Source organism: Notamacropus eugenii, chromosome 5 (genome assembly GCF_028372415.1).
Source record: "Notamacropus eugenii isolate mMacEug1 chromosome 5, mMacEug1.pri_v2, whole genome shotgun sequence".
In the NCBI taxonomy this organism is placed as follows: Eukaryota; Metazoa; Chordata; class Mammalia; order Diprotodontia; family Macropodidae; genus Notamacropus; species Notamacropus eugenii.
In genome coordinates this window covers 14,564,693-14,590,785 of record NC_092876.1, presented here as the reverse complement: position 1 = coordinate 14,590,785, position 26,093 = coordinate 14,564,693, and the positions used below count along the sequence as shown (strand labels likewise).

The window sequence follows — 26,093 nt, the reverse complement described above, 5'->3', positions numbered from 1 at the left end:
CTATGGGGATAAGGACCAAAACACAAACACCAAAGAGGTCAGAGCTGAGACTGTACTTCTATCTGAAACCTCAGAAGGGACTATGAATTTCTCACAAGCTCAACTAGATTACTTGGAACAGCTGAAGAAGGAAATAAAAGAAAAACTGGCCAATGATTTTAAAATTATAAAAAAAGAATTCACTGATGAGAACATCACTCTGAAAAGGAAAATTGAACAAATGGAAAAGGGAGTTCAAAAATTAACTGGAGAGAATAATTCCCTAAAAGGAAGAGTTAATCAAACGGAAAAGGAAACCCAAAACCTAATTGGGAAAATTGATCAAATGGAAAAGGAAACACAAAACCTAACTGGGAAAATTGGTCGAATGGAAAAAGAAGTACAAAAATTAAATAGAGAAAATAGCTCCGTAAAGGGAAAAATTGGTCAGATGGAAAAGGAGATGCAAAAGTTAACTGAAGAAAACAATATGATGAAGATTAGAACAGAGCAAGTAGAAACTAATGACTCAATGAGGCAACAAGAATCAGTGAAACAAAATCAAAAGAATGAAAAGATAGAAGAAAATGTAAAATATTTAATTGGAAAAATAACTGACCTGGAAAATAGATCCAGGAGAGAAAATTTAAGAATTATTGGCATGCCAGAAACCTATGATGAAGAAATGAGTCTGGACAATATCTTCCAGGAAATCATCAAGGAAAACTGTCCAGAAGTACTAGACCCAGAGGGCAAAATAGCCATCGAAAGAATCCACCGTTCCCCTCCCAAAAGGGATCCCAAACTCAAAACTCCAAGAAATATCGTTGCCAAATTCCAGAGCTATCAAGTGAAGGAGAAAATACTACAGGCACCCAGAAAGAAACAATTCAAATATCAAGGACATACAGTCAGGATCAAACAGGACCTTGCAGCTTCTACATTAAAAGATCGAAAGAATTATAATCCAATATTCCGTAAGGCAAAAGAGTTGGGACTTCAACCAAGGATCAACTACCCAGCAAAGTTCAGCATAACATTTCAGGCAAGGAGAAAGTCATTCAATGAAATAAGGGATTTCCAGAGCTTCCTGACCAAAACACCAGAACTCAACAGACAATTTGATCTTCCAATGCAGGTCTCCAGAGAATCATAAAAAGGTAAACAGAGGGGAAAAAACAAAAACAAAAACTTGCTACTCAATTAGGGCAAACTGTTTACCTCCCTATAAGAGAAGAAGATACCTGTTAATCTTGAGAACTGTGCAGCTATTATGATAAAAGGGATATATGTAGAGGGAACGGGTATAAAGTAAATAATGTCACGTCAAAAATATGATTTAAGTATGAGAAGGGATTGTAATAGGAGGTGTGAAAAGGGAGAAGCAGAAAATGGCAAATTATATCACAGGACTAAGTACAAAACTATAGTAGAGGGAAGGAGGGGAGGGAGATGAGCATTGTTTGAGAGGTACTCTCATCTGATTTGTTTAAAGGAGGGAACAATAACCTTAAGTAGATAATCCTAACTAGCTCTATAGGTAGTAGGAGGGGAAGGGGGAAGAAAGGGGAGGGTGGCTAAAAGGGAGGAAAGAAGCAATAAGAGTAAAGGGGAGTAAAAGGGAGGGGGGCTAAAAGAAGGAGGGGAAGGCTGCAGGAGGAGGGGGAGAAAAGTGAATACTATTGAGGAGGGGAAGGGAGACAGGAGAGCTAAAAGCACAAATGGTGGGAAAGAGGTTGGAGGGAAACACACAGATTGTAATCATAACTGTGAATGTGAATGGAATGAATTCGCCCATAAAACAGAGATGGATAGCAGAATGGATTAAAAGCCATAATCCAACAATATGCTGCTTACAAGAAACACATTTGAAACGGGGGGATACACATAGGATAAAGGTCAAAGGATGGAGCAGAATATATTGTGCTTCAGCTTATGTAAGAAAGGCAGGAGTAGCAATCCTAATCTCAGACAAAGCAAAAGCAGAAATAGATCTAATCAAAAGGGATAAGGATGGAAACTATATCCTGCTAAAAGGCACCATAGACAATGAAGCAATGTCTTTACTAAACATGTATGCTCCAAGTGGTATAGCATCCAAATTCTTAGAGGAGAGGTTGGGGGAGTTGAAGGAAGAAATTGATAGCAAAACTATACTAGTGGGAGACCTCAACCTCCCCCTCTCTGAACTCGATAAATCCAACCTCAAAATAAACAAGAAAGAGGTTAACGAGGTAAATAAAACTCTGGATAAGGTAGATATGATAGATCTTTGGAGAAAATTAAATGGGAATAGAAAGGAATATACCTTTTTCTCAGCGGTACATGGAACATTTACAAAAATTGACCATGTATTAGGACATAAAAATCTCACAATCCAGTGCAGAAAGGTAGAGATAATCAATGCATCCTTTTCAGATCATAATGCATTAAAAATTACATGTAATAAAAGGCCATGGAAAGAGAAACCAAAAATCAATTGGAAACTAAATAATCTAATTCTAAAGAAGGGTTGGGTGAAAGAAGAAATCATAGAAACAATCAACAATTTCATTCAAGAGAATGACAATAGTGAGACAACATACCAAAACTTATGGGATACTGCAAAAGCAGTTATTAGGGGAAGTTTTATATCTTTGACTGCTTACATAAATAAAATAGAGAAAGAGGAGATCAATGACTTAGGCTTGCAGTTGAAAAAGCTAGAAAAAGAACAAATTGAAAATCCCCAAGTAAATACCAGATTAGAAATACTGAAAAGGAAAGGAGAGATTAATAAAATTGAAATTAAGAAAACTATTGAATTAATAAATAAAACCAATAGTTGGTTTTATGAAAAAACTAATAAAATTAATAAACCTTTGGTCAATCTGATAAAAAAAAAGAAAGAGGAAAATCAAATTACTGATATTAAAAATGAAAGGGGTGAACTCACCTCCAATGAGGAGGAAATTAAAACAATAATTAGAAACTACTTTGCCCAACTTTATGCCCACAAATTTGATAATCTAAACGAGATGGATGAATATTTCAAAAAATACAAATTGCCCAGATTAACAGAAGAGGAAGTTGAATACTTAAACAACCTCATCTCAGAAAAAGAAATTGAACAAGCCATCAATGAACTCCCTAGGAAAAAATCTCCAGGGCCAGATGGATTCACAAGTGAATTCTATCAAGCATTTGAAGAACAGTTAATTCCAATACTATATAGACTATTTTTGAGAATTGGGGAAGAAGGAGTCGTCCCAAATTCTTTCTATGATACAAATATGGTTTTGATACCCAAACCAGGAAGAGACAAAACAGAGAAAGAAAATTATAGACCAATTTCCCTAATGAATATAGATGCAAAAATTTTAAATAAGATATTAGCAAAAGGAATACAGCATCTTATCACGAGATTAATATATTATGATCAGGTAGGATTCATACCAGGATTACAGGGCTGGTTCAATATTAGGAAAACTATTAGCATTATCGATCACATCAACAACAAAGCTAACAAAAACCACATGATTATCTCAATAGATGCAGAAAAAGCTTCTGACAAAATACAACACCCATTCCTACTAAAAACACTGGAGAACGTAGGGATAAATTGAACTTTCCATAAAATAATAAGCAGTATCTATCTAAAACCTTCAGCAAGCATTATATGCAATGGGGATAAGCTAGATGCATTCCCAATAAGATCAGGGGTGAAACAAGGTTGTCCATTATCACCACTATTATTCAATATGGTACTAGAAATGTTAGCTGTAGCAATTAGACAAGATAAAGACATTCAAGGAATAAGAATAGCCAAAGAAGAAACTAAGTTATCACTCTTTGCAGATGATATGATGATTTACCTAGAGAATCCCAGAGATTCAAGTAAAAAATTACTTGAATTAATAAACAACTTTGGCAAAGTTGCAGGTTACAAAATAAACCCACACAAATCTTCTGCGTTCCTATATATTAGCAAAAAAGTCCAACAGCAAGAGATAGAAAGAGAAATCCCATTTACAGCTAGGGTAGACAGTATAAAATACTTAGGAGTCTACCTGCCAAAACAAACCCAGGGATTATATGAACACAATTACAAGACACTTTTTGCACAAATAAAGTCAGATTTAAGTAAGTGGAAAAACATTAGTTGCTCATGGGTAGGCCGTGCTAATATAATAAAAATGACAATTCTACCTAAATTAATATACTTATTTAGTGCCATACCAATTAAACTATCAGACAATTATTTTGTAGAGCTGGATAAAATAATATCAAAATTCATTTGGAAAAACAAAAGGTCCAGAATATCAAAGGGACTAATGAAAAGAAATGCTTGGGAAGGTGGCCTAGCGCTACCAGACCTCAAACTCTACTATAAAGCAGCAATTATCAAAACCACTTGGTATTGGTTAAGAAACAGAGAGGTAGACAAGTGGAATAGACTTGGCACTCAAGTTGCAGTAGGCAAGGAATATAGCAACCTTCTGTTTGATAAACCCAAGGACCCCAGCTTCTGGGATAAGAACTCATTGTTTGATAAAAATTGCTGGGAAAACTGGATAACAGTGTGGCAGAAATTAGGCATAGACCCATACCTGACACCGTACACAAGAATAAAGTCCAAATGGGTACATGATTTAGGTATAAAGATTGATACCATGAATAAACTGGAGAAGCAAGGAATAGTGTATTTATCAGATCTATGGAGAAGGGAAGAAATCTTTACTAAAGGAGAGATAGAAAGCATTATGAAATGCAAAATTGATAATTTTGATTACATTAAACTGAGAAGTTTTTGCACAACCAAACCCAATGCAACCAAAATCTGGAGGGATGTAGTAAATTGGAAAGAATTTTTACAGCTAAGATAGGGGATAAAGGCCTCATTTCTAGAATATATAGAGAACTGACTCATATGTATAATCATACAAGTCATTCCCCAATTGATAAATGGTCAAAGGATGTGAACAGGCAATTTTCAGAGGAAGAAATTAAAGCTATCTATAATCATATGAAAAAATGCTCTAAATCACTATTGATTAGAGAGATGCAAATCTAAACAAGTCTGAGGTACCACATCACACCTATAAGATTGGCAAACATGACAGAACAAGAAAATGATAAATGCTGGAGATAATGTGGGAGAGTTGGAACACTAATTCATTGTTGGTGGAGCTGCGAGCGCATCCAACCATTCTGGAGAGCAATTTAGAACTATGCCCAAAGGGCTACAAAAATGTGCATACCCTTTGACCCAGCAATATCGCTACTAGGACTATATCCCCAAGAGATCATAAAAATGGGAAAAGGTCCCACATGTACAAAAATATTTATAGCAGCACTCTATGTAGTTGCCAAAAACTGGAAGTCAAGGGGATGTCCATCAATTGGGGAATGGCTGAATAAATTATGGTATATGAATGTAATGGAATACTATTGTGTCATAAGAAATGATGAACAAGAAGACTTCAGCCAGGCCTGGAAGGACTTATATGACCTGATGCTGAGTGAAAGGAGCAGAACCAGGAGAACTTTGTGCACAGCAACGACCACAGTGTGCGAGAGTTTTTTCTGGTAGACTTGGAATTTTGTAATAACTCAAAAACTTCTTATAAAAAAAATCCCAAAGGTAGTTCTCAAGGCAAAATGCCTTCCACACTCAGAGAAAGAAATATGGAAGTCATTCACAAAATGTAGCAGATCATATCTGTGTATGTGTATGTGTTTCTGTATCATGTTTTGATTTGTTATATGATTTCTTTCATTTATTTTAGTCTGACTACATAGCATGACTATAGTGAAAATATACTCAATAGGAAAGTATATGTAGAACCTATACAGAATTGCATGCAGTCGTGGGGAGGGAGGGGGGAAGCGGGGGGTAGGTGTGGGGGGGATAAAATTTCAATTGTATGGCAGTGATTGTTAAACATTAAAAAATAATAATAATAAAAATAACAGGTCTGCTCCTTAAAAAAAAAAAAAAAGTTTGATTCTATTAGCAAGACTCAGCCATGAAGACATTGTAGGGAGCATGTAGTGGTTGATAAAAAAAGCAGACATGAAAGCAACAAGAAATGCTTTCAGATCTCACTTTACCACTTCTTAGTTTCACCTCGCTAGACAATGCTCTAGGCAAATTTTATATATTACAATTTGCAGAGGAGAAGGTCAGTCGCATTTGTAGATAAAATTTCCTTACTCAAAATCACGTAGGCTAGAGACCTAGGTTTGTGAACCATAAATTGCTTAGTAGGAGAGGAGTCTGAGAGGCTTGGAGATTTAACCCCCAAGAAAATCACCATGAGAGGTGAGACATTCCGGCAATGAGCAAGAAAATAAAGTTAAGATGAAAATGAAATTGCCAAAGTCCGTTGAAAGAAGAAAACTCCAAGACACTATACATAAGCAGCTAAAATGATTTTGAAAAATCATTAAAAGCAAAATAGGGAAATGGCCACCAGATAGAATGAAATAGTTGAAGCCTCTAAGAATAAGTTCTGCAAAAAATAAAGGAGGAGGGAGGAGAAAAAATAACTAATAGTGGATGAGACATAGGACCCTGTGGAATGCTAGGAGAACATGGAAAAATAACACAGTATTACTGAATATTATTTCAAAATGGAAATAAGAATTATGACGGGAGTATCTATGGCCCACACAGTCAAATATATTGGGAAATTAACAAACCTGAGTCACACCATTGAATACGTGCAAACAATGTCTTCAATGGATATACACAATAATCTGCCAAGAAGGATTATGTGGAGTGTAAGCCTACAAATAACATCTGTTTAAGAAAATTTATGACTCTGAGTGGCAAAGAGAAGGCCTGGGAAAGTTTTCTTGCAGACAACAGGGGAAGGAAGTCAGGAAATTCAGGAGATGGAAGGATGAGAAGGAGAGTATTCCAGGCATGGAAACAGTCAGTGGAAATGAACAGTCAGATGATGGAATGTCTGGTTCAACAACTGACAAAGAAGCCAATTTATTTGACTCATAGAACACATGAGGTTGAATAAGATATAAAAGACTGTAGAGACTGAAAGGTATTAGATCATAAAGAAATTTAAAAGCCAAGAAGAGGATTTCATATTTGATCCTTGAGGCAACATCAAGGCAGTCATGGGGGTTTATTTAATAAGAGAATGACATGATCAGGCCAGCACTTTAGAATGCTCATTTTGACAGATGAGTGGAGGATGGACTGCATTGATGGGAAACTTGGGGCAGAGAGGACAACCAGAGGCTTTCTGCATTAGTCTACGTATAAGATGATAAAGACCTGTACCATGGTCATCCAGTGTTAGATGAGAAAAGAGGCATTTATGAATATTACAAAAGAAATGTGCAAAGAACGAGGCAATAACTTAAATATGAGAGAAGTGAGAGACTGTACTTCTGTCATAGCCTTGAAGATTTTCTTCATCACTAACAATTCATGCTCTAGAAGTTTTGTAAGTGTTGTTAACCTGATTAGACAAAGATTCCTTAAATTTTGTGCTTTCTAATGTTTTTAAATTAAAAAAATGTAGTTTACTAAAGTGATTTTTCTGCATTTGTTTATTTATGGGGACTCTAATCTTGGCCCTACTTTCCACTGGATTCACTCCTGCCCAGAAGTTTATTCAAAGTCATGAGAGAAGGATATTTACAGGCGAGGGATATTTTGTGTTAATTGTTTTTACACTACCCCTAAATACATACCATTTTCACAAAGCCAAATACTTCTACATGATTAATTGCTATCAAGTGATTTTACAGGGAAACAATAATGGAGACTCATTAGCAATAGCCCTAGAATCCTTTCCCTGTCATCCCAATCTCTGTACTGGCTACATTTACATCATGATGACTAAATTTCTTGTTTTTTCTTATTTTTTTTTTTTTTTTTTAGTTTTCAGCATTCACTTCCACAAGATTTTGAGTTCCAAATTTTCTCCCCGTCTAATATTCATTTTGATTACCCATTCCCCTAATCAGGTCTTCCTTCTTTCACCCCCTACCCCAAATGCTCTTCATCTTTTCTGTTTTCCTGTAGGGTAAGATAGATCTCTATTCGTGCATATCTTGTTTTTCAGTTCCATGTAAAAACAGTCTTTAACATTTGTTAAAACTTGGAAGTACACATTCCCTCTCTTCCTCCCTGCTCACCCACCCTAATTGGGAAGGCAAGCAATTTGTAATATGCTATGCATTTATAGTCATACCAAACACTTTCATAAAAATCATGATTTGAAGACTATCTATATTTCCTCCATCCTAACTCATCCCCACCCGTTTATTTATTTTCTCCTTTAATTCTGTTCCTTCTCAGAAGGGTTTGCTTGTTATTACAGCCTCCTCCCCTTTGTCCTTCCCTTCATCACCCCTTTATCTCCATCCATCCCCCTTATTTTCCTGTAGGGTAAGATAGATTTCTATGCACAATTGAGTGTGTATGTTGTTCCCTCCTTAAGCAAAATCTTATGAGAGTAAGGACCACTCATTCCCTCTCACCACCCCTTCTTCCTCTCCAGTGTTAAACCTTTTATTTGCCTCTTTTATATGAGATAACTTACCCTTTCTACCTCTCCTTTTCTCTTCCTCCCAGCACATTCTTTTTGCCCCTTAATTTTATTTGTAGATGTCATACTTTCATATTCAACTCACCCTCCAACTACCCTAATGCTGAGAAGGTTCTGATGAGTTATAAATAGCATCTTTCCAAGTAGTAATATAAACACTTCAATTTCAATAAGTCCCTTATGATTTCTCTTTCATGTTTACCTTTTCATGCTTCCCTTGATTCTTATATTTGAAAGTCACTTTTTCTGTTTTGCTCTGGTCTTTTCAACAAGAATGCTTCAAAGTCCTCTATTTCATTGAATGTCCATTCCTCCCCCCCACCACCCTGAAGTATTATACTCAGTTTTTTTCTGGTAGGTGAATTCTTGGTTTTAATCTTATCTCCAGGGACTTCCAGAATGTCATATTCCAAATCCTCCAAACCTTTAATGTGGAAGTTGTTAGGTCTTGTGTTATCCTGAGAGTGACTCTATAATACTAAATGGATTCTTTCTGACTGATTGAAATACTTTCTCCTTCACCCAGGAACTCTGGAATTTGACTACAACATTTCCAGAAGTTTTCGTTTCGGGATCTCTTTGAGGAGGCACTTGGTGGTGGATTCTTTCAATTTCTATTTTACCGTTTGGTTATATAGCATCAGGGCAAATTTCTTTGACAATTTCTTTAAAGATGATGTCCAGGCTCTTTTTTTTTTTATCATGACTTTCACATAATTCAATAAATTAAAATAATCTCTCCTGGACCTATTTTTCAGCTCTATTATTTTTCAAATTAGGTATTTCACACAGTCTTTTATTTTTTCATTCTTCTTTTTTTTTGTTTTATATTTTTTTCTCACAATGTCATTTGTTTCCACTTGCTCCATTCTAATTTTTCAAGGAATTGTTTTCTTCAGTTAGCTTTTGGACCTCTTTTTCCATTTAGGCAACTCTGTTTTGTAAGGTATTCTTCTCCCCATAAGCTTTTTGGATCTCTTTTGCCATTTCTGTTAGTCTATTTCTTAAGGTACTACAGTATTTTGGAAGTCGCCTTTAGCAAGGTGTTGTCTCAATTTTCAGGATTTTCCTGCATCACATATTTTTCTTCCCAATTTTTTTCTCTACTTCTCTTAATTGATTTTGGAAATCCTTTTTAAGCTCTTCCATGGCCTGTGACCAATTCATAATTTTTTCTTGAAGCCTTTGGATGTGGGAGAATTGACTTTGTTACCTTCTTCTGGTTGTATGGTTTGATCTTACTTGTCGCCAAAGAAAGATTCTAGATTATGCTTTTTTTTATTCTGTTTCCTCATTTTTCTAGCCAATTATTTGACTTTTTAGCTGTTTGGTAAGGTGCGGATCTGCTTTCATGGAGGAGGGTTAACTCTGCCAAGTTTCAGGGATTTTATGCAGCTATTTTTACTCATGCTTTAGGGAGCTTCAAACTTTCATTTTTCTCAAGGTGATATGGTCAAAGGAGGATTCTTTACTCTTATGGCCTGTGCTCTGGTCTGTGAGTCAACAAATCTACTCTTTTCTGGATCAGAACTGTATACCTCAGAGGAGGTATCCTTTTCCACTGCTGCCCCAAGCTCCACCATATCAGCACTTCACCTGACGTCAGGGCCACCACCCAGGCCTGGGACTCAGATACAATGATGAGTAAACCAAGAGAATCTTTCTTCCATGCCACCAAACACATCTCTATAATGTGTTTATGATCAACCATTTGATCCCCCACTGTCTATAGGTTGAGAGCTCCAGAAGCAGTCACTGCACATACAGCCACTGCTGCAGCCACCACCCTGGGGTAGGGCTGCATGGTTATCTTTCTCACCGAGGTTTGCTAGACCTTTCCTACTGACCTTCCAAGTTGTCGTTGAAACTTGTGGTTTGAGAAGTCTTGAAATCACCACTGCTGTGAATTATTTAGTCCCCTGAGGCTTGTTCTCACACTATCTGTGCCAGTGTGGCCCACACTGGACTATGTTCTTCTTTTCAACTAGTGCAATAGACCTTTTCTGTTGACCGTCCAGGTTGTTTCAGTCTGTCATTCTGTGACTTCTGCTGCTATAGAATTAGTTTAGAGTAATATTTTAGAAGTGTTTGCAGGATATTGGGGGAGAGCTCAAATGACTCCCTGTTTTTTCTCTACCATCTTGCCTTCACTCGCCTCCCTCAACTTTTTTGTTAAACATTTAGGGAGTTGGACTATACCTTGCTCTCTTTCACTACTTCTACGTTTTCTCTACCAGGATCACTCAGCAAGTCTCCTCCTCTGAAATTCAAATTTTCCAAATTTTTCACCCTTTCAAAATGTGTTTGTCCTTATATACTACTAGCTGAATTACCAAAACTAACTTTCCTCAAGAAGTTTCGTCCTGAGAGAGACCATCTCTTCCCCCTTGTTTCCTCTCTTAATTTGGAAGTACACCATATATTTTAAAATTCTTTCAAACACTCATTCCCGGTATCTTAATTCACTCAGTTTTCATGACTTATTCCAGTTCTTCATCTCAGATATATAAAGACAGTCATAACTCTGATCTGACTCTCACCTTCAATTGTTCCATTTCTATTTTGTTGAACTCTCAAATGCTTTTTTTTTTATATGACGATCATCATTTATCATGTCATCTTCCACTCTACCTTATGGATTTTAAACTTGTCCTTTATCCTACTCATGCCCTCCATTCTAATAATCTTTCTCAGGCCATCCTCAGCCCTATGTGAACCATTTCGTTTTTTACTCTCCATTATTGTTGAATCCGTAAACTTCTTGTATTATCACTTATCACACTTTGCCTAAGTGAAGCATGGATTACTCATACCATATGACCCTACTTCCATTAATAGGAAACTTAAAAGAGAAGGAAGAAATTATGAAACTATGAAGATTGCCTTTTATCAGTACCAGAGAAAAGTGAAAATTTCTGCATAAGAGGACAAAAAAGACAGTTTTGAGGTGCAACCCTCACAGGTTATACCATTGAAGGGGAAGGGCATAGCAAGAGATCAATACAAGAATTTATGGGAAAAGTTTAAAATGTCAGAACTCTCAGAAGGAAGAAAACTGGGAAGTCAAAAACCTTGACAATAAATATGAAAAATTACTGAAGAAACATTTGGAAGAAAGAGGAAGACGATTTCCCTGATCATTGAAGTGAATTCAAACATTTTATTACATATTTCAAGGTAGACGAAATTCAATTGACACTATGAGTCAGGGGACGCTGGATTCCCAAGAGAGCATGGATTTGCAGATGAAGATTTACACAAAAGGGTTCTTTAAAGAAATAAGGAAATATTTAAGTAGGTAGAAAAACATTTAGTGTTCAGGTCAGAGAGATGTCAAGATAAGAAAAATATGAATAGTATGAAAGTTAATTTATGTTTTAATACAATCAGATCAGACATCAAAGGAATACTTACCAGAAGTGAAAAAAAAATGGTGAGAAAGTGAGAAGAAACCTCCACTCCAATGCTCTACAGAGGACAGATCTATGACCTTGTTAAACTGCACATATTTTCTACTACTCTACTACTTACTACATCTGTACATTAACTACTGTACTACTGCGTATACTTGCTACTCTTTCTCCCTTTTTTCTTTTTTTATTTAAAAATATAGTTAGTTGTATGTGAAGATGATCTGGGCAGAAGAAATACCACAGGCTTACAGGAAGAAATTCCAAGAAAATAAAAACTGTAAGATGTTAATGAAAATCTATTTTAAATACAAAGATCCCTATGATGCTTTCAGACTTTTAATATCCAGGCTAAATTTAAGCAATTTTTAGCCTATCCTCATATGGAACAGTCTTCCAGTTTCTAATATTGAACATGTCTTAAATTCACTGGGACACATCTTCATCATGTGTAAAAAGAGGAATTGAACTAGATCACCACTGAGCTTCCTTCTATCAGGAGGTCTATAATGCTAGGATTCAATCAGATTGTCTTTGCACTGGGTGTTCTCCAGTTTATCCATCTTCCTCTGACAGGATCACATGACCCATTAGACACAATTCTCTGAATGTGGTCTGACTTCAACATTCCATAATAGCACAATCACAGCCCAAGTTCTCAACATGACTTCTCTAAAAGCAGGTGAAGATCTCAGAACTGTTTGGGGTTGCTGTTTTACCACATTGTTTACATCTGACACTTTCCATTCACTAAAACCACCTCATCATTAGGTGAAAAACTGAAGGTTATATTTCCACTATAGTAGTAGGTATGTATATAAAATTCTCTCTCTCTCTCTCTCTCTCTCTCTCTCTCTCTCTCTCTCTCTCTCTCTCTCTCTCTCTCTCTCTCTCTCTTAGTTTTATGGAGAACTCACACAGGGCAAGTGTTCACATGATCTTCAGAAGAAGCAATACGAGGAAGTTCTCAAAGTCTTTCTTAAGAATTTGGAATTGATTGTGTAACATGAGAGACAGTGGCACAGGACTTGTCAGCATGGTGTACCCACATCGCAGAAGGTAAGGAGCTCTGTGAGTAAAGCAGAATTGAAAGAACTCAAGTTAAATGCAGGATGAGCCCATTTAGAGTGTCCACCCCAAATGTTCACATTGTTCTTGAGCTGTGATAGAGCATGCTGAGCTCATATTGATCTGATCAACCACATTCAGACACACTGAAAGTTGACTTTACCATATTGATGTCATTTTGGTCATCTTCAAGAATGAAGGCAAACTACCAATGAAGATCGGTATGTGTGTGTGTGTGTGTGTGTGTGCGTATACACGTTTGTGTGTGCTACTGGGTATGTATATTTAAATATATACATACAGCCTACACCAATAAACAATATAGAAACACAGAATTGCTATGACTATTGGTTATATCTTTATTACACCCTCCCCAAAATCATTTCCTCAGAGGCTCTTGGTATTCATTGAAGACACTACTCACATGTTATCTTCAACCAAATGTTGGTACTGATTCCCATACTGCTAGTGCCTTCCCTCTCCCATGAACATGTATCAATCCATATGCACATATTTATTTTATATTGATGCTGTACATATTCATTCTGTACAAACATTCACCTGTGTACATGCTGAAAGAACCAAAAGTCTCTGAGAAACTTTTTGACTTTGAATGCTCAGCAGTTAACTTAAAGCCAGGCAACACTGGAGGCTAAACAAAGATTGATAATTGATTTTATATAGGACAGAACCAGTGACCATCTCAGCTGGCATCACACACTTGTGCTCTACTCCTTTTTCTCTTCAAAGTGAATGATACTTACTCAATCTCATTATTTTTTCTGAAGTGAAAGGATGATTACCTACTCCTCACAGCCTCCACTACTGATTCTGTGCCATGGTGTGCCCAGGTCAAGGCTATTTCTCTGAACACCAGACTCTCTTCTATTAGGTTCATCTATCTCAACATAATTCCCTCCTATTTCCCAGCCAACCCAACTGTACTCTGCATTTTGCCTCCTGGATGCACTTTTCTGCCATTAATAACCTTCTATTCAAAAAAGGACTCTACTTTCTACCTCAGTATTTGAGGTTGACATGTATGCTTCTGTCGTCATCATTAGTGTTAGCTCCATTTCAGACAGTTCTATTTATGTTGTCTTTGCATTCCAGCACCTACTACAGCACAAACCATAGAGCAGAAGCTTAATAAATGGTAATAGTCTGATTTGGATCTTGTGTAGGTGGGTAGGTGCCTGCCTCAGGGGGCTCTGTGAGAGGAAATACTGAGTGATGTTCTGCAAGGCAGCCCAGAAATGCCAGCTGTGGCCATGATGGCCTCCTGAGACTACTTGGTCGAGGGAAAAATTTATGGGAAGGTACATTGCCCAAACAAAGTCATCAGAGAAAGCAATACCATTGCTGCCCATTCCTAGACTGAAGGTGCTGCTGTTGTAAAGTCCTAAAGGAGGGGCAGCAAGTGAGGTTTTTAAATACCTGTGGATCAGTTTCACCCAGAATGCATCACATTCCTATAACACTTGGTTCATCACTTCAACTGATTTGGAGTCAGAAAAACTGGAGATGGAGATGGAGAAATCATGCCTTAGACTCTTTTCAGCTGCGAGAACATGAGCAAGTAACTTATCCTTTTCTTCATCCATTTTTCATCAATAAAATGGGGATAATACAGAATGTACCCCACCACATAGCTTTGAGAACGAAAGGAGAAAAAAACTGTAAAATAATTTGAAAGCCTAAAAGTGCTAGATAAGTGGTAACCATTGTTGATGATGATGATCTCATTAAAAGGAACAGAACTTGAGACTTCCCCAGAAAGTTTATCAGACATCGACGGTGTGCTCCATAACCAGCTGAACACAAGGTTTAGGCAAGGTCTTCTGGGGTCATGGCATTCGACCTTTGTGTCCAATCTTAATCTTTTCAGGATAAGGTTCCTATGGTATATCTTAGGCATTGCCAGGCAAGTCGAAAAATTTTGGGCCTGATCTCATCGTCAGTGGTGGTCATCAATACTTGATACCCATTAGAGGTCTTTAACTATTGCCTTAACTAAACTTAAGACACACTGATACCCTGAGCTAAACGACCATTGTCCCTCATTAATCAGTACAAGAGCGGAAACTGTGGGACCTGGTTTTGGGGGAGGCAACAAGGCTGGCTACCACATCCTGGGGCAGCCTCTAATCTGTCTGCATTTTCCTCTCTGCACAATTGAGGCTGGGCAGCCCAGGACAGAGCTGAAGACCCACCATGGGCCTCACCATTGCTTTCCTGATGTCCACTGGTGAGTGTTCAGTGTTAGACCTGGGGAGGGAAGGACATTTTGATAAGGCTCTTGGTTTGCTAACTGAAGGACACGTAAGGAACCTAAGGAAGAGACAGAACCACTTGGGCCAGAGAAGGAGCCCAGTCTCTGCTCAAAGGGCTCTTCCTTCATATTCAAAGTACAATTAGAGGTTAAGGGTCTTTGGTGAGAGCTGAGGACAGGACAGTGTGGGCTGGAGTGGAGGCATCTCTGACCTGAGCTTCTCTTACAGGTCTGTGTCTAGACTGGGTGGTGAGGGCACAGAACGGTGAGTCCTGCCCCCTACATCCTACTGTTCTCTTTCCCTTCCTTGTACCCAATTAATCTAGACATATGTATATCTAGGACGATCACAGAGGGAAATGGGGGACATTGAAGTGAATCAATGGGGTGACTCAGAGTGGGGCTTCAGAATCTGCTGGTGAAGGAAACATGGGAATTACAGAAAACACTAGGAATTTGAATTCTGTTTCCTACCAGACTCCCTTACAAGACCTACCCTCTGGGCTGTACCAAGTCATGTGGTCCCCGGGCAATCAGATGTGACCCTCAGGTGCCAGGGCCACCTGGGGAGTGACCGATTCCAGCTATGGAAGGATGGAAAGCTCAGAGAAGAGAGAAATGCCTCCTCGCAGCAGGCAGATTTCATGCTAAGGAACGTGGAGGACATAAGTGATGCAAGAACCTACAGCTGCCGCTCTGGGCAGGGGCTCCTGTGGTCAGAGCTCAGTGAAACCCTGGCCCTGGTGGTGACAGGTGAGGGGGTGCTAGTCTACAACCATCCCTTGTGGGAAAGAGGCCAGTCCTGAAAGAGGAGCCCAGATCCTTCTCTGGAGAGTCATCTACATGAGGGACAAACCCTCAGGTTTCACTCCCTGTCTCCCCATTATATCCTCATTTCTCTGGACCCTGGGAACCCCTGGCCCTAACGGTGACATGAAAGGGGATGCTAGTCTGGAACCATCCCTGATGGGAAAGGAACAGGTCCTGAGGAATGAAATGGGATGTGGTGGGGGTGGGGGTGGGGGGAAATCAAATACCTCCCTCCATAGGTCCTCCTTGGGTGACGCTGGGCAAGCCTCTTCCATCTATGTACCGCACTTTTCCCTTCATGAAGCACATGAGTTGAATTATCCAACAATCAAATAATTATTCAATTATCCAATTAAATGACACATTCATTCTCAAACTCCTGTGATCTCTGAGTACTGTAGGGTTGTTTTTTTCCCTAAACCTTTGGGGCTTCCCCATCACTGAGCAGGAGTTACCTGATAGGTGGGTGGTGAATGAGAGCTAGAGAAACAGATAAACATTTAATCCTTCACAGAAGTGGCCAGAGGCAGCCCACATCCTCTTCTGCCAGTCCATGTCCACCTAGGGACACACACAATTCTGCCAGGCCAGCTCTGGCTTCAGTGATGGGTGGGCTAAGATGGCCGGCCAGGTACTTGGCACCACATGGCAATGTAGAGCAGTGGGCAGGGCCCTGGGCCCAAATAAAGTGCCTGTCTAATCCCCCACACATAAGGTTTAACATAGGAAAAAGTTTTTCAAACATCAAAGTTTAAAGTTTAAAACCAAGTTTGCCTTAGGATACTGCTTTGTTCCAGTTAGTTCAGTCTATAGGCACAGACCTGGTGACTTGGAAGAGGAGAAAAGAGGTCAGGAGGGGAGAGTGACTTCATCTGTCCTCCCATCAATCTGTTCTTTAAGAATTTTTGTGAGACTAGAATATCTGGGGCCCAGGAACAAGTAATTGGGCCATGAATAGGCCTAGTGAGAACTGACAAAAGGGTCTGGACAGGAACCCTCAGCCAACCCTCCCCATCCTCAGCTCTGGTTCAGGGAATGATTTGTGTGGATTGGGAGGAGAGATTGGTCGCTTACTTTCTTCTTTCCCCCTTTCACAGGAAACCTCCCCAGACCCCACATTTCAGCTTTGTCTGGCTCCACATTATCCCCAGGGACAACATGCACCTTCAGGTGTAGCATGTCAGAAGAGAAATCAAATCTAGATTACAGTTTTGCCCTGCTAGAGGCAAAGAGCCTGGAGCCCTTGCAGCTACAGAACCCTGGAAGGAGCTGGGTTGATTTCTCACTTTTGTCTGTGAGACCTGAGGACACCGGGAGTTACAGCTGTATTTACTACAGGAAGACAGTCCCCTATGTGGGGTCAGATCTCAGCAAGGCCCTGGAGCTGACTGTTTCTGGTGATTGGAGATGGATACCCCTCAAACACCCAAATACATCTGACACTTAGGAGCCCACAGAGCTATGGAGACATCACAAAATCCAGGGAATTCTGAAGGGATGGTTTGGGGGGAGGCAGGAAGAGATCCTGAAACACTGTTCTGTCCTACATGGACTCAGCTTTGGGCCCCAGGATAATGGGGTGTTCACAACTCAAGATAAGAAAGTGAGAAGTGAAGTAAGATTGTTATTTTTCCTCTCACTGAAGGGATAGGGAAGGAGGCCTTTAATCACCTTCTAAATCTGACATTTGATATTTCCCTTTACCCTCAGGAAAACTCCCCAGGCCCACATTGTGGCCACAACCTGGACTTTTGGTGGCCCCAGGGGACAATATCACTCTCTGGTGCTCAAGGCCTAAGCTGTCTTCCCATGAAGAAGTAACTTTCACTCTGAGGAAGGTTGGAACCCAAAAACTTTTGCAGCAGCAGATCTCAGCACATCTGTGGACTAGCTTCTCCCTCCCATCTGTGCAACCTGAGGACCATGGGAGCTACAGCTGTACTTACAGGGAACAGAAAGAACCTGGTAGAGAATCAGAGCCCAGTGAGGCCCTGCAGCTGATAGTGCCAGGTGAGGAATGGGGGTGGGGGGATGTGGGCCCCAGATTAACTCTGAGGATCCCTCTGCTCTCTGCTCAGAGAGGGAACTCAAAGAGAAAAGGCCTGGAGTCTACACAGCCAACTCTGCCCTGGGGTCTGACAGGTTTGAGAGTCCCTGCAAGACATGAGTCATTTTTCTTGTGATCTGGAATCTGGGGAAGAAAGATCTTGGTGAGCACTGATTTGAGGCTTAGAAGAAAAGTTACAGAGACCCAGAGCTGAAGGAGGCCTTGGAAATTAGCAAATATGACTCAGAGAGAGGGAAGGACTTGTCCAATGTTACACAGCAAGTGAGTGACTGAGCTGAGAAATGAACGTGAGCCTTCCCAGTTCAGGACCATGATCTGAGCTCTGTTTGAAAGTGAGCCCTGGGTCTGTCTCTGACAGCCAAGATGAAAGGCCAAGGGTCATGACCTTCCCTCTTGTGAGTCCTCAGGTACCTCAGTCCATAGGTTGGATGACCTCCCTCAAGTGTGAAAGTTCCCTAGATACTAAGCAATCTGCAGCTAGAAATATACGAATGATCTTCTGTTCAAGCCCCTCATTTACAGAGAAGAAAACTGAGGATTGGACAGGGTCAATGACTGGGCCAAGGTTACATAGGGACTGATGTGCAGAGCATGCCTTGACCCAGGTGTGCTGACTTCCACCTCGTGTTCTCCATCTCACAGGATCTCTCCCCAAGCCTTCCCTCTCAGTTCTGCCAGGCCTTGTGGTGAAGCCTGGGATGCATGTGACTCTCCAGTGCCGAAAGCCCCCTCACATATCCCTTCGAGGGGTAACATTCACTCTGCTGAAGATGGGGACTTCTCAGCCCTTGAAGAGCCAGAGCCCAACTGGGACCTTGGCTATCTTCCCCCTCCTCTCTGTGAGTGCCCAGGATGCTGGCAACTACAGCTGTGTCTACCAGGAGAGGACAGCTCCATACCAGGTGTCTCAGCCCAGTGAGGTCCTAGAGATCTGGGTGATAGGTGAGCTTTCTTTCAGATTTCCAGAGACTGAAATAAAAAATTGGAAGTATCCAAGCTTAAGAGGTATCCCAGGAAGTCTCAAAAGGCACATTGATCAGAGGGCTATTTTGAGCATCACAGAGTAGAGGTTTGTATAAGAGCTGCTGCTGTCTATGGAAGGGTAAAGCAAAGTGGAAGAATGGGCCAGCTTAGGTGCTACTCCAAGCTCTAGAGACAAGGATGGAAGGAGGAAAAAACCTTCCTGTTCCTAGCAGCCCAAGAGAACATGAGAGGCTTAGTATCCACCCTTATCCGTGGAAGCTTTTTCTTCCCCCATTTAAACTGTGGAAATTACCCTAAAATTCTCTGATCTTTATTTGTGTTTCCAGATGCACTTTCTAAGCCTTCCCTCTCAGCCTGGCCTGGCGCTGAAGTGGCCTCAGGATCTGATGTGACCTTCTTCTGCTGGGGCCCCTCAAGAGGTACTAGGTTTGTTCTGCACAAGGAGAAAGATGAGAAAAACCTGTTAAGCATGAATACCACTCAGCATGGAGCCCTGTACTTCCTGAATCATGTGACCCCCAAGGACTCTGGCAATTACAGTTGCACATACCAACTCAGCATCAATGGAAGTCTCTGGACACAACACAGCGACTCTTTGCAGCTCGTAGTGACAGGTGAGACAAAGAAGACCACAGGAGCACTGAAGGTAATCAATCACCACTCTCTCCCTCTGCTCCTACAAAGAAATGAATCCTAGTTATTGGTTCTGGCCAAGAGATACAGTATAAGAGAAAACAGAGACTGACACTTTGCTCAATTTCAAGACTTTGCAGACCAAGGATGTGACATGGGTCATAAGGCTTCCCCGTGTTGTACTTCCTGGTGACCCACACATCTTTATCCTGATTTCTGAGTTTCTCATTCCAAGGGATAAGGCTTCTCTCAGCAGGGTTTCTGTTTAAGTGCTGGATTCTTATAATGTTGTGGTGCTGTGCAGGGGGATAAGGACAGAAAATACAGGGACAATTTCAGGAGCAAAGATGCCTTAGAGCAGTGATATATGAAGATTCTTCTCTCTTCCTCCACCACAGGTTCAGAGTTCAGTAACACCCTCCTCATCATCCTGAGCTGTGTTTCCTTCATCCTGCTCCTTCTCTGCCTTCTCTTACTGGCAGTCCTCTGCCAAGGATCCATCCCTGTGGGTGAGTGTGGCAAAGACATAGTGAAGCCCCTCAGTGTCTAAAGGAATAAAGAAGTGTGTCAGAACTGGAACTTTTGTCACCTCATTTGAGACTTCCCTGACCTTACTTATTCCCTTCTCATGTCTCTCTTGCCAGGGTCTTTAGAAGTTGAGAGCCCAAGGAGGTAAGGAATCTCATCATTTCTTCCCATTGTCCCTTGTTCCTTCCTCCTCAGGCAACCACAGATCCACTGCATAGGAAAGAGGCCTTGGTGGGGACAGGATACTCATAGAGCCTCCCATCATGAACATATTACCTATATCCTACTTCTTACCTCTCTCTACCAACAGATGCTTCTGCTGCCCTTGTCATCCCTGGAGCACCTACCTTTCACATCACCCTGAGGCCTCCAGAGGAGAAATCCTATGTACATTATCTGAGCAGAAAGGTGCATGATCCTGGGACAGGGAGAGAACAGGTGAAGGGGATCTCTGTTCCTAAAAATTGGAGGATGATAAAAACTTCTGTCTTCTCAGATACAGGAATGGCCACAGAGAGACCAAGGGAACCATCGGTGAGTTAGTTCCATCCTGTCCTTCCCCTGGACAAGCCTGTTTCATCCTTTACCTTAACTTTTCCTGATAGGCTTTTACCAAAGGTTGAACCAATTCTTAGTCACTTACATATTCTTTCTTCTCCTCTCAAATAGCATACATTTGACCTGGGCTTTCCTGAAATTGTTGTTTTTTTTTTTTTTCCTATTTCAATAACTGTACTTCAAAATCATTGATCTTCTTTTAATCCTATGGAGTTTATTTCATACAATTAAAGCAATAATTCTAAATAGGTATCCATTGTTTTCACCAGAAAGGCTGCTCCAAAATCACTCATTGTCCCCTTTACCTTCTATTTCCCTTCAGGTTACCTTGGCTGAAGACCTACAGAGAGTAACCTACACTCAGCTGAACGTAAGAAACTTGAATAAGAGGAAAGCCAATCCCAAAGAGACACACAGAGAGCCCACCCTCTATGCCACTTTGGCCTTGAAGTAATGATTTTGGCAAATTTCCTAGAAGAATTCTTTCCCTTCTTTTCTCCCATCTCCTCTCCTCTTACTCACCCTCATTTCATCTGCTCTCCAGGAATGTTCCACAGGTTCCCATTACTGGAACCAGGATAGCTATTAGGCATATCCACTGGGATCTAGAGTTGGGCATTGGTCTACAATGATGATACACACACAGATACACACACAGTAAAAGCGGGGTGAACACCTCGGAGGAGAAGTCAATACCAGCCCTGGGGACCAGGAAGGACTTTCTTCACTAGCTGGAATTGGAGCTCAGCTTTAATGGAAACCAGGCAAACTAAGGAAGAAAGGATTAAAAACCATATATAAAGGACAGCCACTGGGAAGACATGAAGTTAGTAGACTATTATGTGCCAGGAAAAAAAAATAGCTTATAGAGTGATTAGAGGGAAATCATGTGCAAGAAGATTGGAAAAGGAGTCAGCCACTAAGTCTCATCCACTTACTGCCACTCTCCATTGATCTCACGTTCTCATCCAATATATTCACGTCTGGTATCAAGTCTCATGTTTTCCATCATGATTCCATGTCATACATGCCCCCTTCTCTCCAATCACCCAACGACTTCCCTGGAACTCACCTCACATCTAGATTATTTCAATCACCTCCTGGTGGGTCTGCCTACCACCAGTCTCTCCCCTCTAATCCACCATGCAATCAGCCATCAAATTCATGTTTGTAAGGTGCAGGTGTGACTATGTCAGCCTTCTAGTTCATAATCTCCATTTGCTCCCTATCAGTTCTAGGATTAAAAATAAAATCCGATGTCATTTAAAACTCATTTGTTTTGAATGTATCTTCCCCAAGACCTTTCAAGTTGCTTTACACCTAATGTATTCTCAGAGAATCTTGGTGGCCTAGACAATCAAAATCCCCAACAAAGTCCATAAAATTAATCTGGGAATTTCCATGATCAGCCCTCTTGTATTCCACTCATATTTTTATTATCATTATCTACAACAATGGCTCATGCAGAGGGAGTGCTTTATAGATTATTTTAGAATTGTATTGGGAACAAACTTTGTCAGACCAAGCCCACACAGTTTATGAAGACAGATTTCAGATCTGAAGGAACTTTTACATATGCTCTTCTCAGAGGTTGGAAGTCTTTTACAAATTGAGTTAAATTGAAGTGAAAGATTAGAGACTCATACAAAAGTAGAACTCTTTTAGAGTAGAGGCTAGATGGAGAAGTCAGCGAGGGATCAAGGAATAATGGGGCACAGACAAAAAAAAAGAACTTCCAAGTTCACCTCAGTTCTTGTATACAAATGGGCAGATTGCTGAGAATCATCTGGCGTCCCTTTCAATATCTACTGCCTATAACTTTTCACATACTTCCCTGCTGGGTACTAAGTGGTTTCCTTTGTGCTGTTACCTGTTTGTTTTATTATGGCTTCAAGGCAAGATTCTTTGCACTTTTGAATTATTTTAAATTTAAGATGAACGAAAAACCGAAGCATTTCTTCATGTCCAATGAAACATAAAAGCAGACAGCACATGTGTCTCTGAATTTCTGTTTCATACACACACATACACACATAACTTAAATGTGTTGCTTCAAAATCATCCTATTACATTTTCTTCTATTCTCAACTCCTTTTTTTAAATGTATAAATGCTTTCTGTTTTTTGGCATTCCTTTTGTTAACCCTATCTAGAATAGAAAAAAAATTCTCAATTATTTTTATAAAGGAAAAAATCCTTATGACAAAGAGAGTTAAGTAAAATTAATCCAGATGATTAATGCTCCTAGCGAAAACATATATTTTTGTGATCTGTGTGTATCACTTTCAGTCAAGTGTTGGACAACATGCTTCATCAGAGGTCCTCTAGAGGCATATGTTGGGGATGGAAGCTCAATTCCATGTGGACAGTCTCAGGCGGGTAAAGGTGGGAACTTCTAAATCTTAGAGTTCTCATGAGGCCCCCCAGAAAACAGCAGGGAATCGAGGAGTGAGACCGAGCTATCTGGTGTATTTCCGCCTCTTCCCGTGAGAAACGTGATGGGAGGAGCATCCCCGCCCTCGAGACTGACCCGGATCTGGGCACACCTATTGTTATCTAACAGGCACGGTATTCAGGTGCAAACTACGTGGCCGGAGAGCTTAATTAGGGCCAAGAAAGCCTGAAGGCACTCTTAGCGCGGGAGGGGCCCTTACAGGACAGAAGGCGCCTCTTCCCTTTTTCCTCTCTCCACTCTCCCTTCCCCCTCTCTCCCCACTTCCACTTCTGCTTCCAATCTCTTACTGTAAGATCTTTGCCTCCTTGGGAGACTTCTCTCTCCCTCCTAAGGAAGAGCTCCCCCTGCACATGTAACCAGGACCCTGAATAAAGCCTAACCCTTGTTCGACTCCGGAAAGTCTCTTCTCTCATACGTTTATCCGGTTTGGCCAGCCGAAGACCTGTGATAGGTAAGATAAGACTCGGGTAGCCCTCAGGCCTCTAGGCCTGGCAGGCATAGATACTGTTTGCATTTTTCGGAATTCTTCAACCTCTCAAAGTTTTCTCCCTTTTCAATGTTATTGTCCTTGCATAAATTATACTCAGTTCCTATTACTCAAGGTTCTCTTAAATCATGTCATTTTCACTTTCACATGGTGCAATGTTACTCCTTCATTTTCATTTCCTGCTGGTGCATCTATTCCTCAATTTTTGGAGGGCAAACAAGAATACTCACTTGGGTCTTCTTTTCTTTTTCCCCTTTATCATTCCTTCTTCAAGATTAGTAAAGGTAGATTTACTAAAAAATATTCCCTTCTTACTATCATCTTTCCCCCTAACCATGTTACCCCAATTCCTGCTTATTTTCTTATTGAGTTTGATTTATTTCTACACCACATTACTTATATGTGTGTATTTAATTTTTCTCAGTACATTTTACATAAAGGTGAGGTTCATCTGATATTGAAGTTCTAAGCTTCTGAGAGGGAACTTCTTTCTTTCCTCTTTATTAAATGTCAGCAAAGAAAGATTCAAGATGCCAGAGTGAGAGGCAGAAACTTTGCCTCAGCTCCTCCAAAACCTCCTTCACCTAGAAAATGTGTCAAAGCGATTTCCGAGAAGAAAAACCAAGAAAAAGTCACAGTGAGTCATTTTTTTTTTTTTTATACAGGAAGCATGAAATGTTAGCACTTCACCATCATACAGCCCATTACCATTTATTCAAGTAAATTAACCTTTCCAGTATTCTCTGAACTTTTTTTTTTGCTACTCAACTGTTATTTTGTTCCTCTTGTTAATCAATCTGTCAGAAACACTTGAAAGTTTTTTGTTATTGCTCCTTTATAGGCATTTGCTCAACTTTACATTGTAAGTAATTCTGAGTTCATACTTTCTGAATATTTTATTCCAAAATCTACACTAATTTAGAGGTAAAGCTCCAAAGTCTTTTGTGACCCTGACAATAACTCCTTGGTATTTGAAATTCTTCTTTCAAAGGCTTGCCAGATTATTGTTCTTTACTGTGAGAGATCAGGAATTTCGGGTATGAAATTCCTCTGATTTTCTTTTGGGGTCTCTTTCATAAATGGTTGGTGTGTTCTTTTGAAATTAATTTTGCCCTCTGGTTCTAATACAAGTGGATCATTTTTATGATTTCTTCACACAAAGGGTACCAGGGAATTTTTTGGTCATGGATTTGAAGAAACGCAGACATTTTTAAAGTGGCTCTTCTTGAACTTTTGTCCATATACATTCTCTTCCATATCAGATATTCTATTTCTTTTTTCAGTTGTTTTTCTTTAAAATTTCTTGCTGTGCTATTGAATCACTGATTTCTATTCCATATATTTTAGCTGAATATTTTTAGGAAATCCAAATTTTCTTCTGATACTTTCCTTATAGTAGTTAAAGAAAAGTTTTCTTTGGTGGTCTCTATTACTGTTACATTCAGACACACACACACGGATTTATTTATCTATGTGTACATATATATATATATATATATATATATGCACATACATATATATGCACACATATCTACATAAACAATATGAGTGCATATATGTATATATATATATACATATATGCATATGTGTGTGTTTGTAATATTCATCAGTGGCTTTTTTGGTTTGCTGATGTCTCCTACATGATTTCCTGACTTAAGACTCTGGGTCAGGGCAGGCTCTGTGCCTTCTTGCAATTGTGAGTGAGGTGATCATCCCTCCTTAGTCTCACTCAAGGTCCCCGAATTTCTTCTTTTATCTCTACTTCCCAGGGTTAAGGTTACCTGTATATCTGAGGTTCAAAGAACTGTATATGAAGGAATTTTTATAATATCTCAGATAATAAGTAATATTAGAAATTTGATCAGATACAAAATTGTTTGTACTAAGATAAAAGCACTTAATTGACTGACTAGTAAATAAGCAGGAGAGCTATGTTTCTGCAACATGAATTATCTAGCTTTAGTTGTTTTTGTTAGGAATGGTTTAATGGAGTTGGAAGGTTAGCTTGATAGGACTCACAGATTTATTCATGAACATCAGTAAGTTGAAGGGTGTCAATGTAAGTAACCGGTGCCCCTCAAGAAGAAAGAACCCCCAGTAGTTAGGAGGACAGTGGTCAGTGTGGAGGAGGGAGAACATTCCAGGCATGGGGGATGGTTAGATAAAATACTCAAAGAAAAGAGATGGAGTGTCTTGCTTGTGGAACAACCAGGAGGCCAATGTCCCTGGATCAAAGAGTGTGTGTCAGAAAAGTAAAATTGGACAGATTAGAGGGGGCCAA

At 39.9% G+C, this 26,093-nt stretch overlaps 1 protein-coding gene across 1 annotated transcript; it reads left to right on the top strand.

Moving 5' to 3' along the window:
- Positions 1 to 15,114: 15,114 nt before the first annotated feature.
- On the top strand, positions 15,115 to 22,144 carry LOC140503498 (immunoglobulin superfamily member 1-like). The gene is made up of 10 exons (XM_072607541.1): positions 15,115 to 15,266; positions 15,520 to 16,043; positions 17,198 to 17,497; positions 17,811 to 19,110; positions 19,479 to 19,766; positions 20,184 to 20,294; positions 20,430 to 20,457; positions 20,624 to 20,721; positions 20,810 to 20,847; positions 21,194 to 22,144. Exons 4-10 carry the CDS (start codon positions 18,867 to 18,869, stop codon positions 21,323 to 21,325), a joined length of 939 nt encoding a protein of 312 aa, XP_072463642.1. The 5' UTR covers positions 15,115 to 15,266; positions 15,520 to 16,043; positions 17,198 to 17,497; positions 17,811 to 18,866; the 3' UTR covers positions 21,326 to 22,144.
- The last annotated feature ends 3,949 nt before the right edge of the window (positions 22,145 to 26,093 follow it).

Bases quoted from the DNA above. Each gene is read 5' to 3' on its own strand.
- LOC140503498 (XM_072607541.1), top strand. From the start codon at position 18,867: ATGCATGTGACTCTCCAGTGCCGAAAGCCCCCTCACATATCCCTTCGA. The intron at 19,111-19,478 runs GTGAGCTTTCTT...TTGTGTTTCCAG, and splicing joins CCTAGAGATCTGGGTGATAG to ATGCACTTTCTAAGCCTTCC. The intron at 20,295-20,429 runs GTGAGTGTGGCA...CTCTCTTGCCAG, and splicing joins CCAAGGATCCATCCCTGTGG to GGTCTTTAGAAGTTGAGAGC.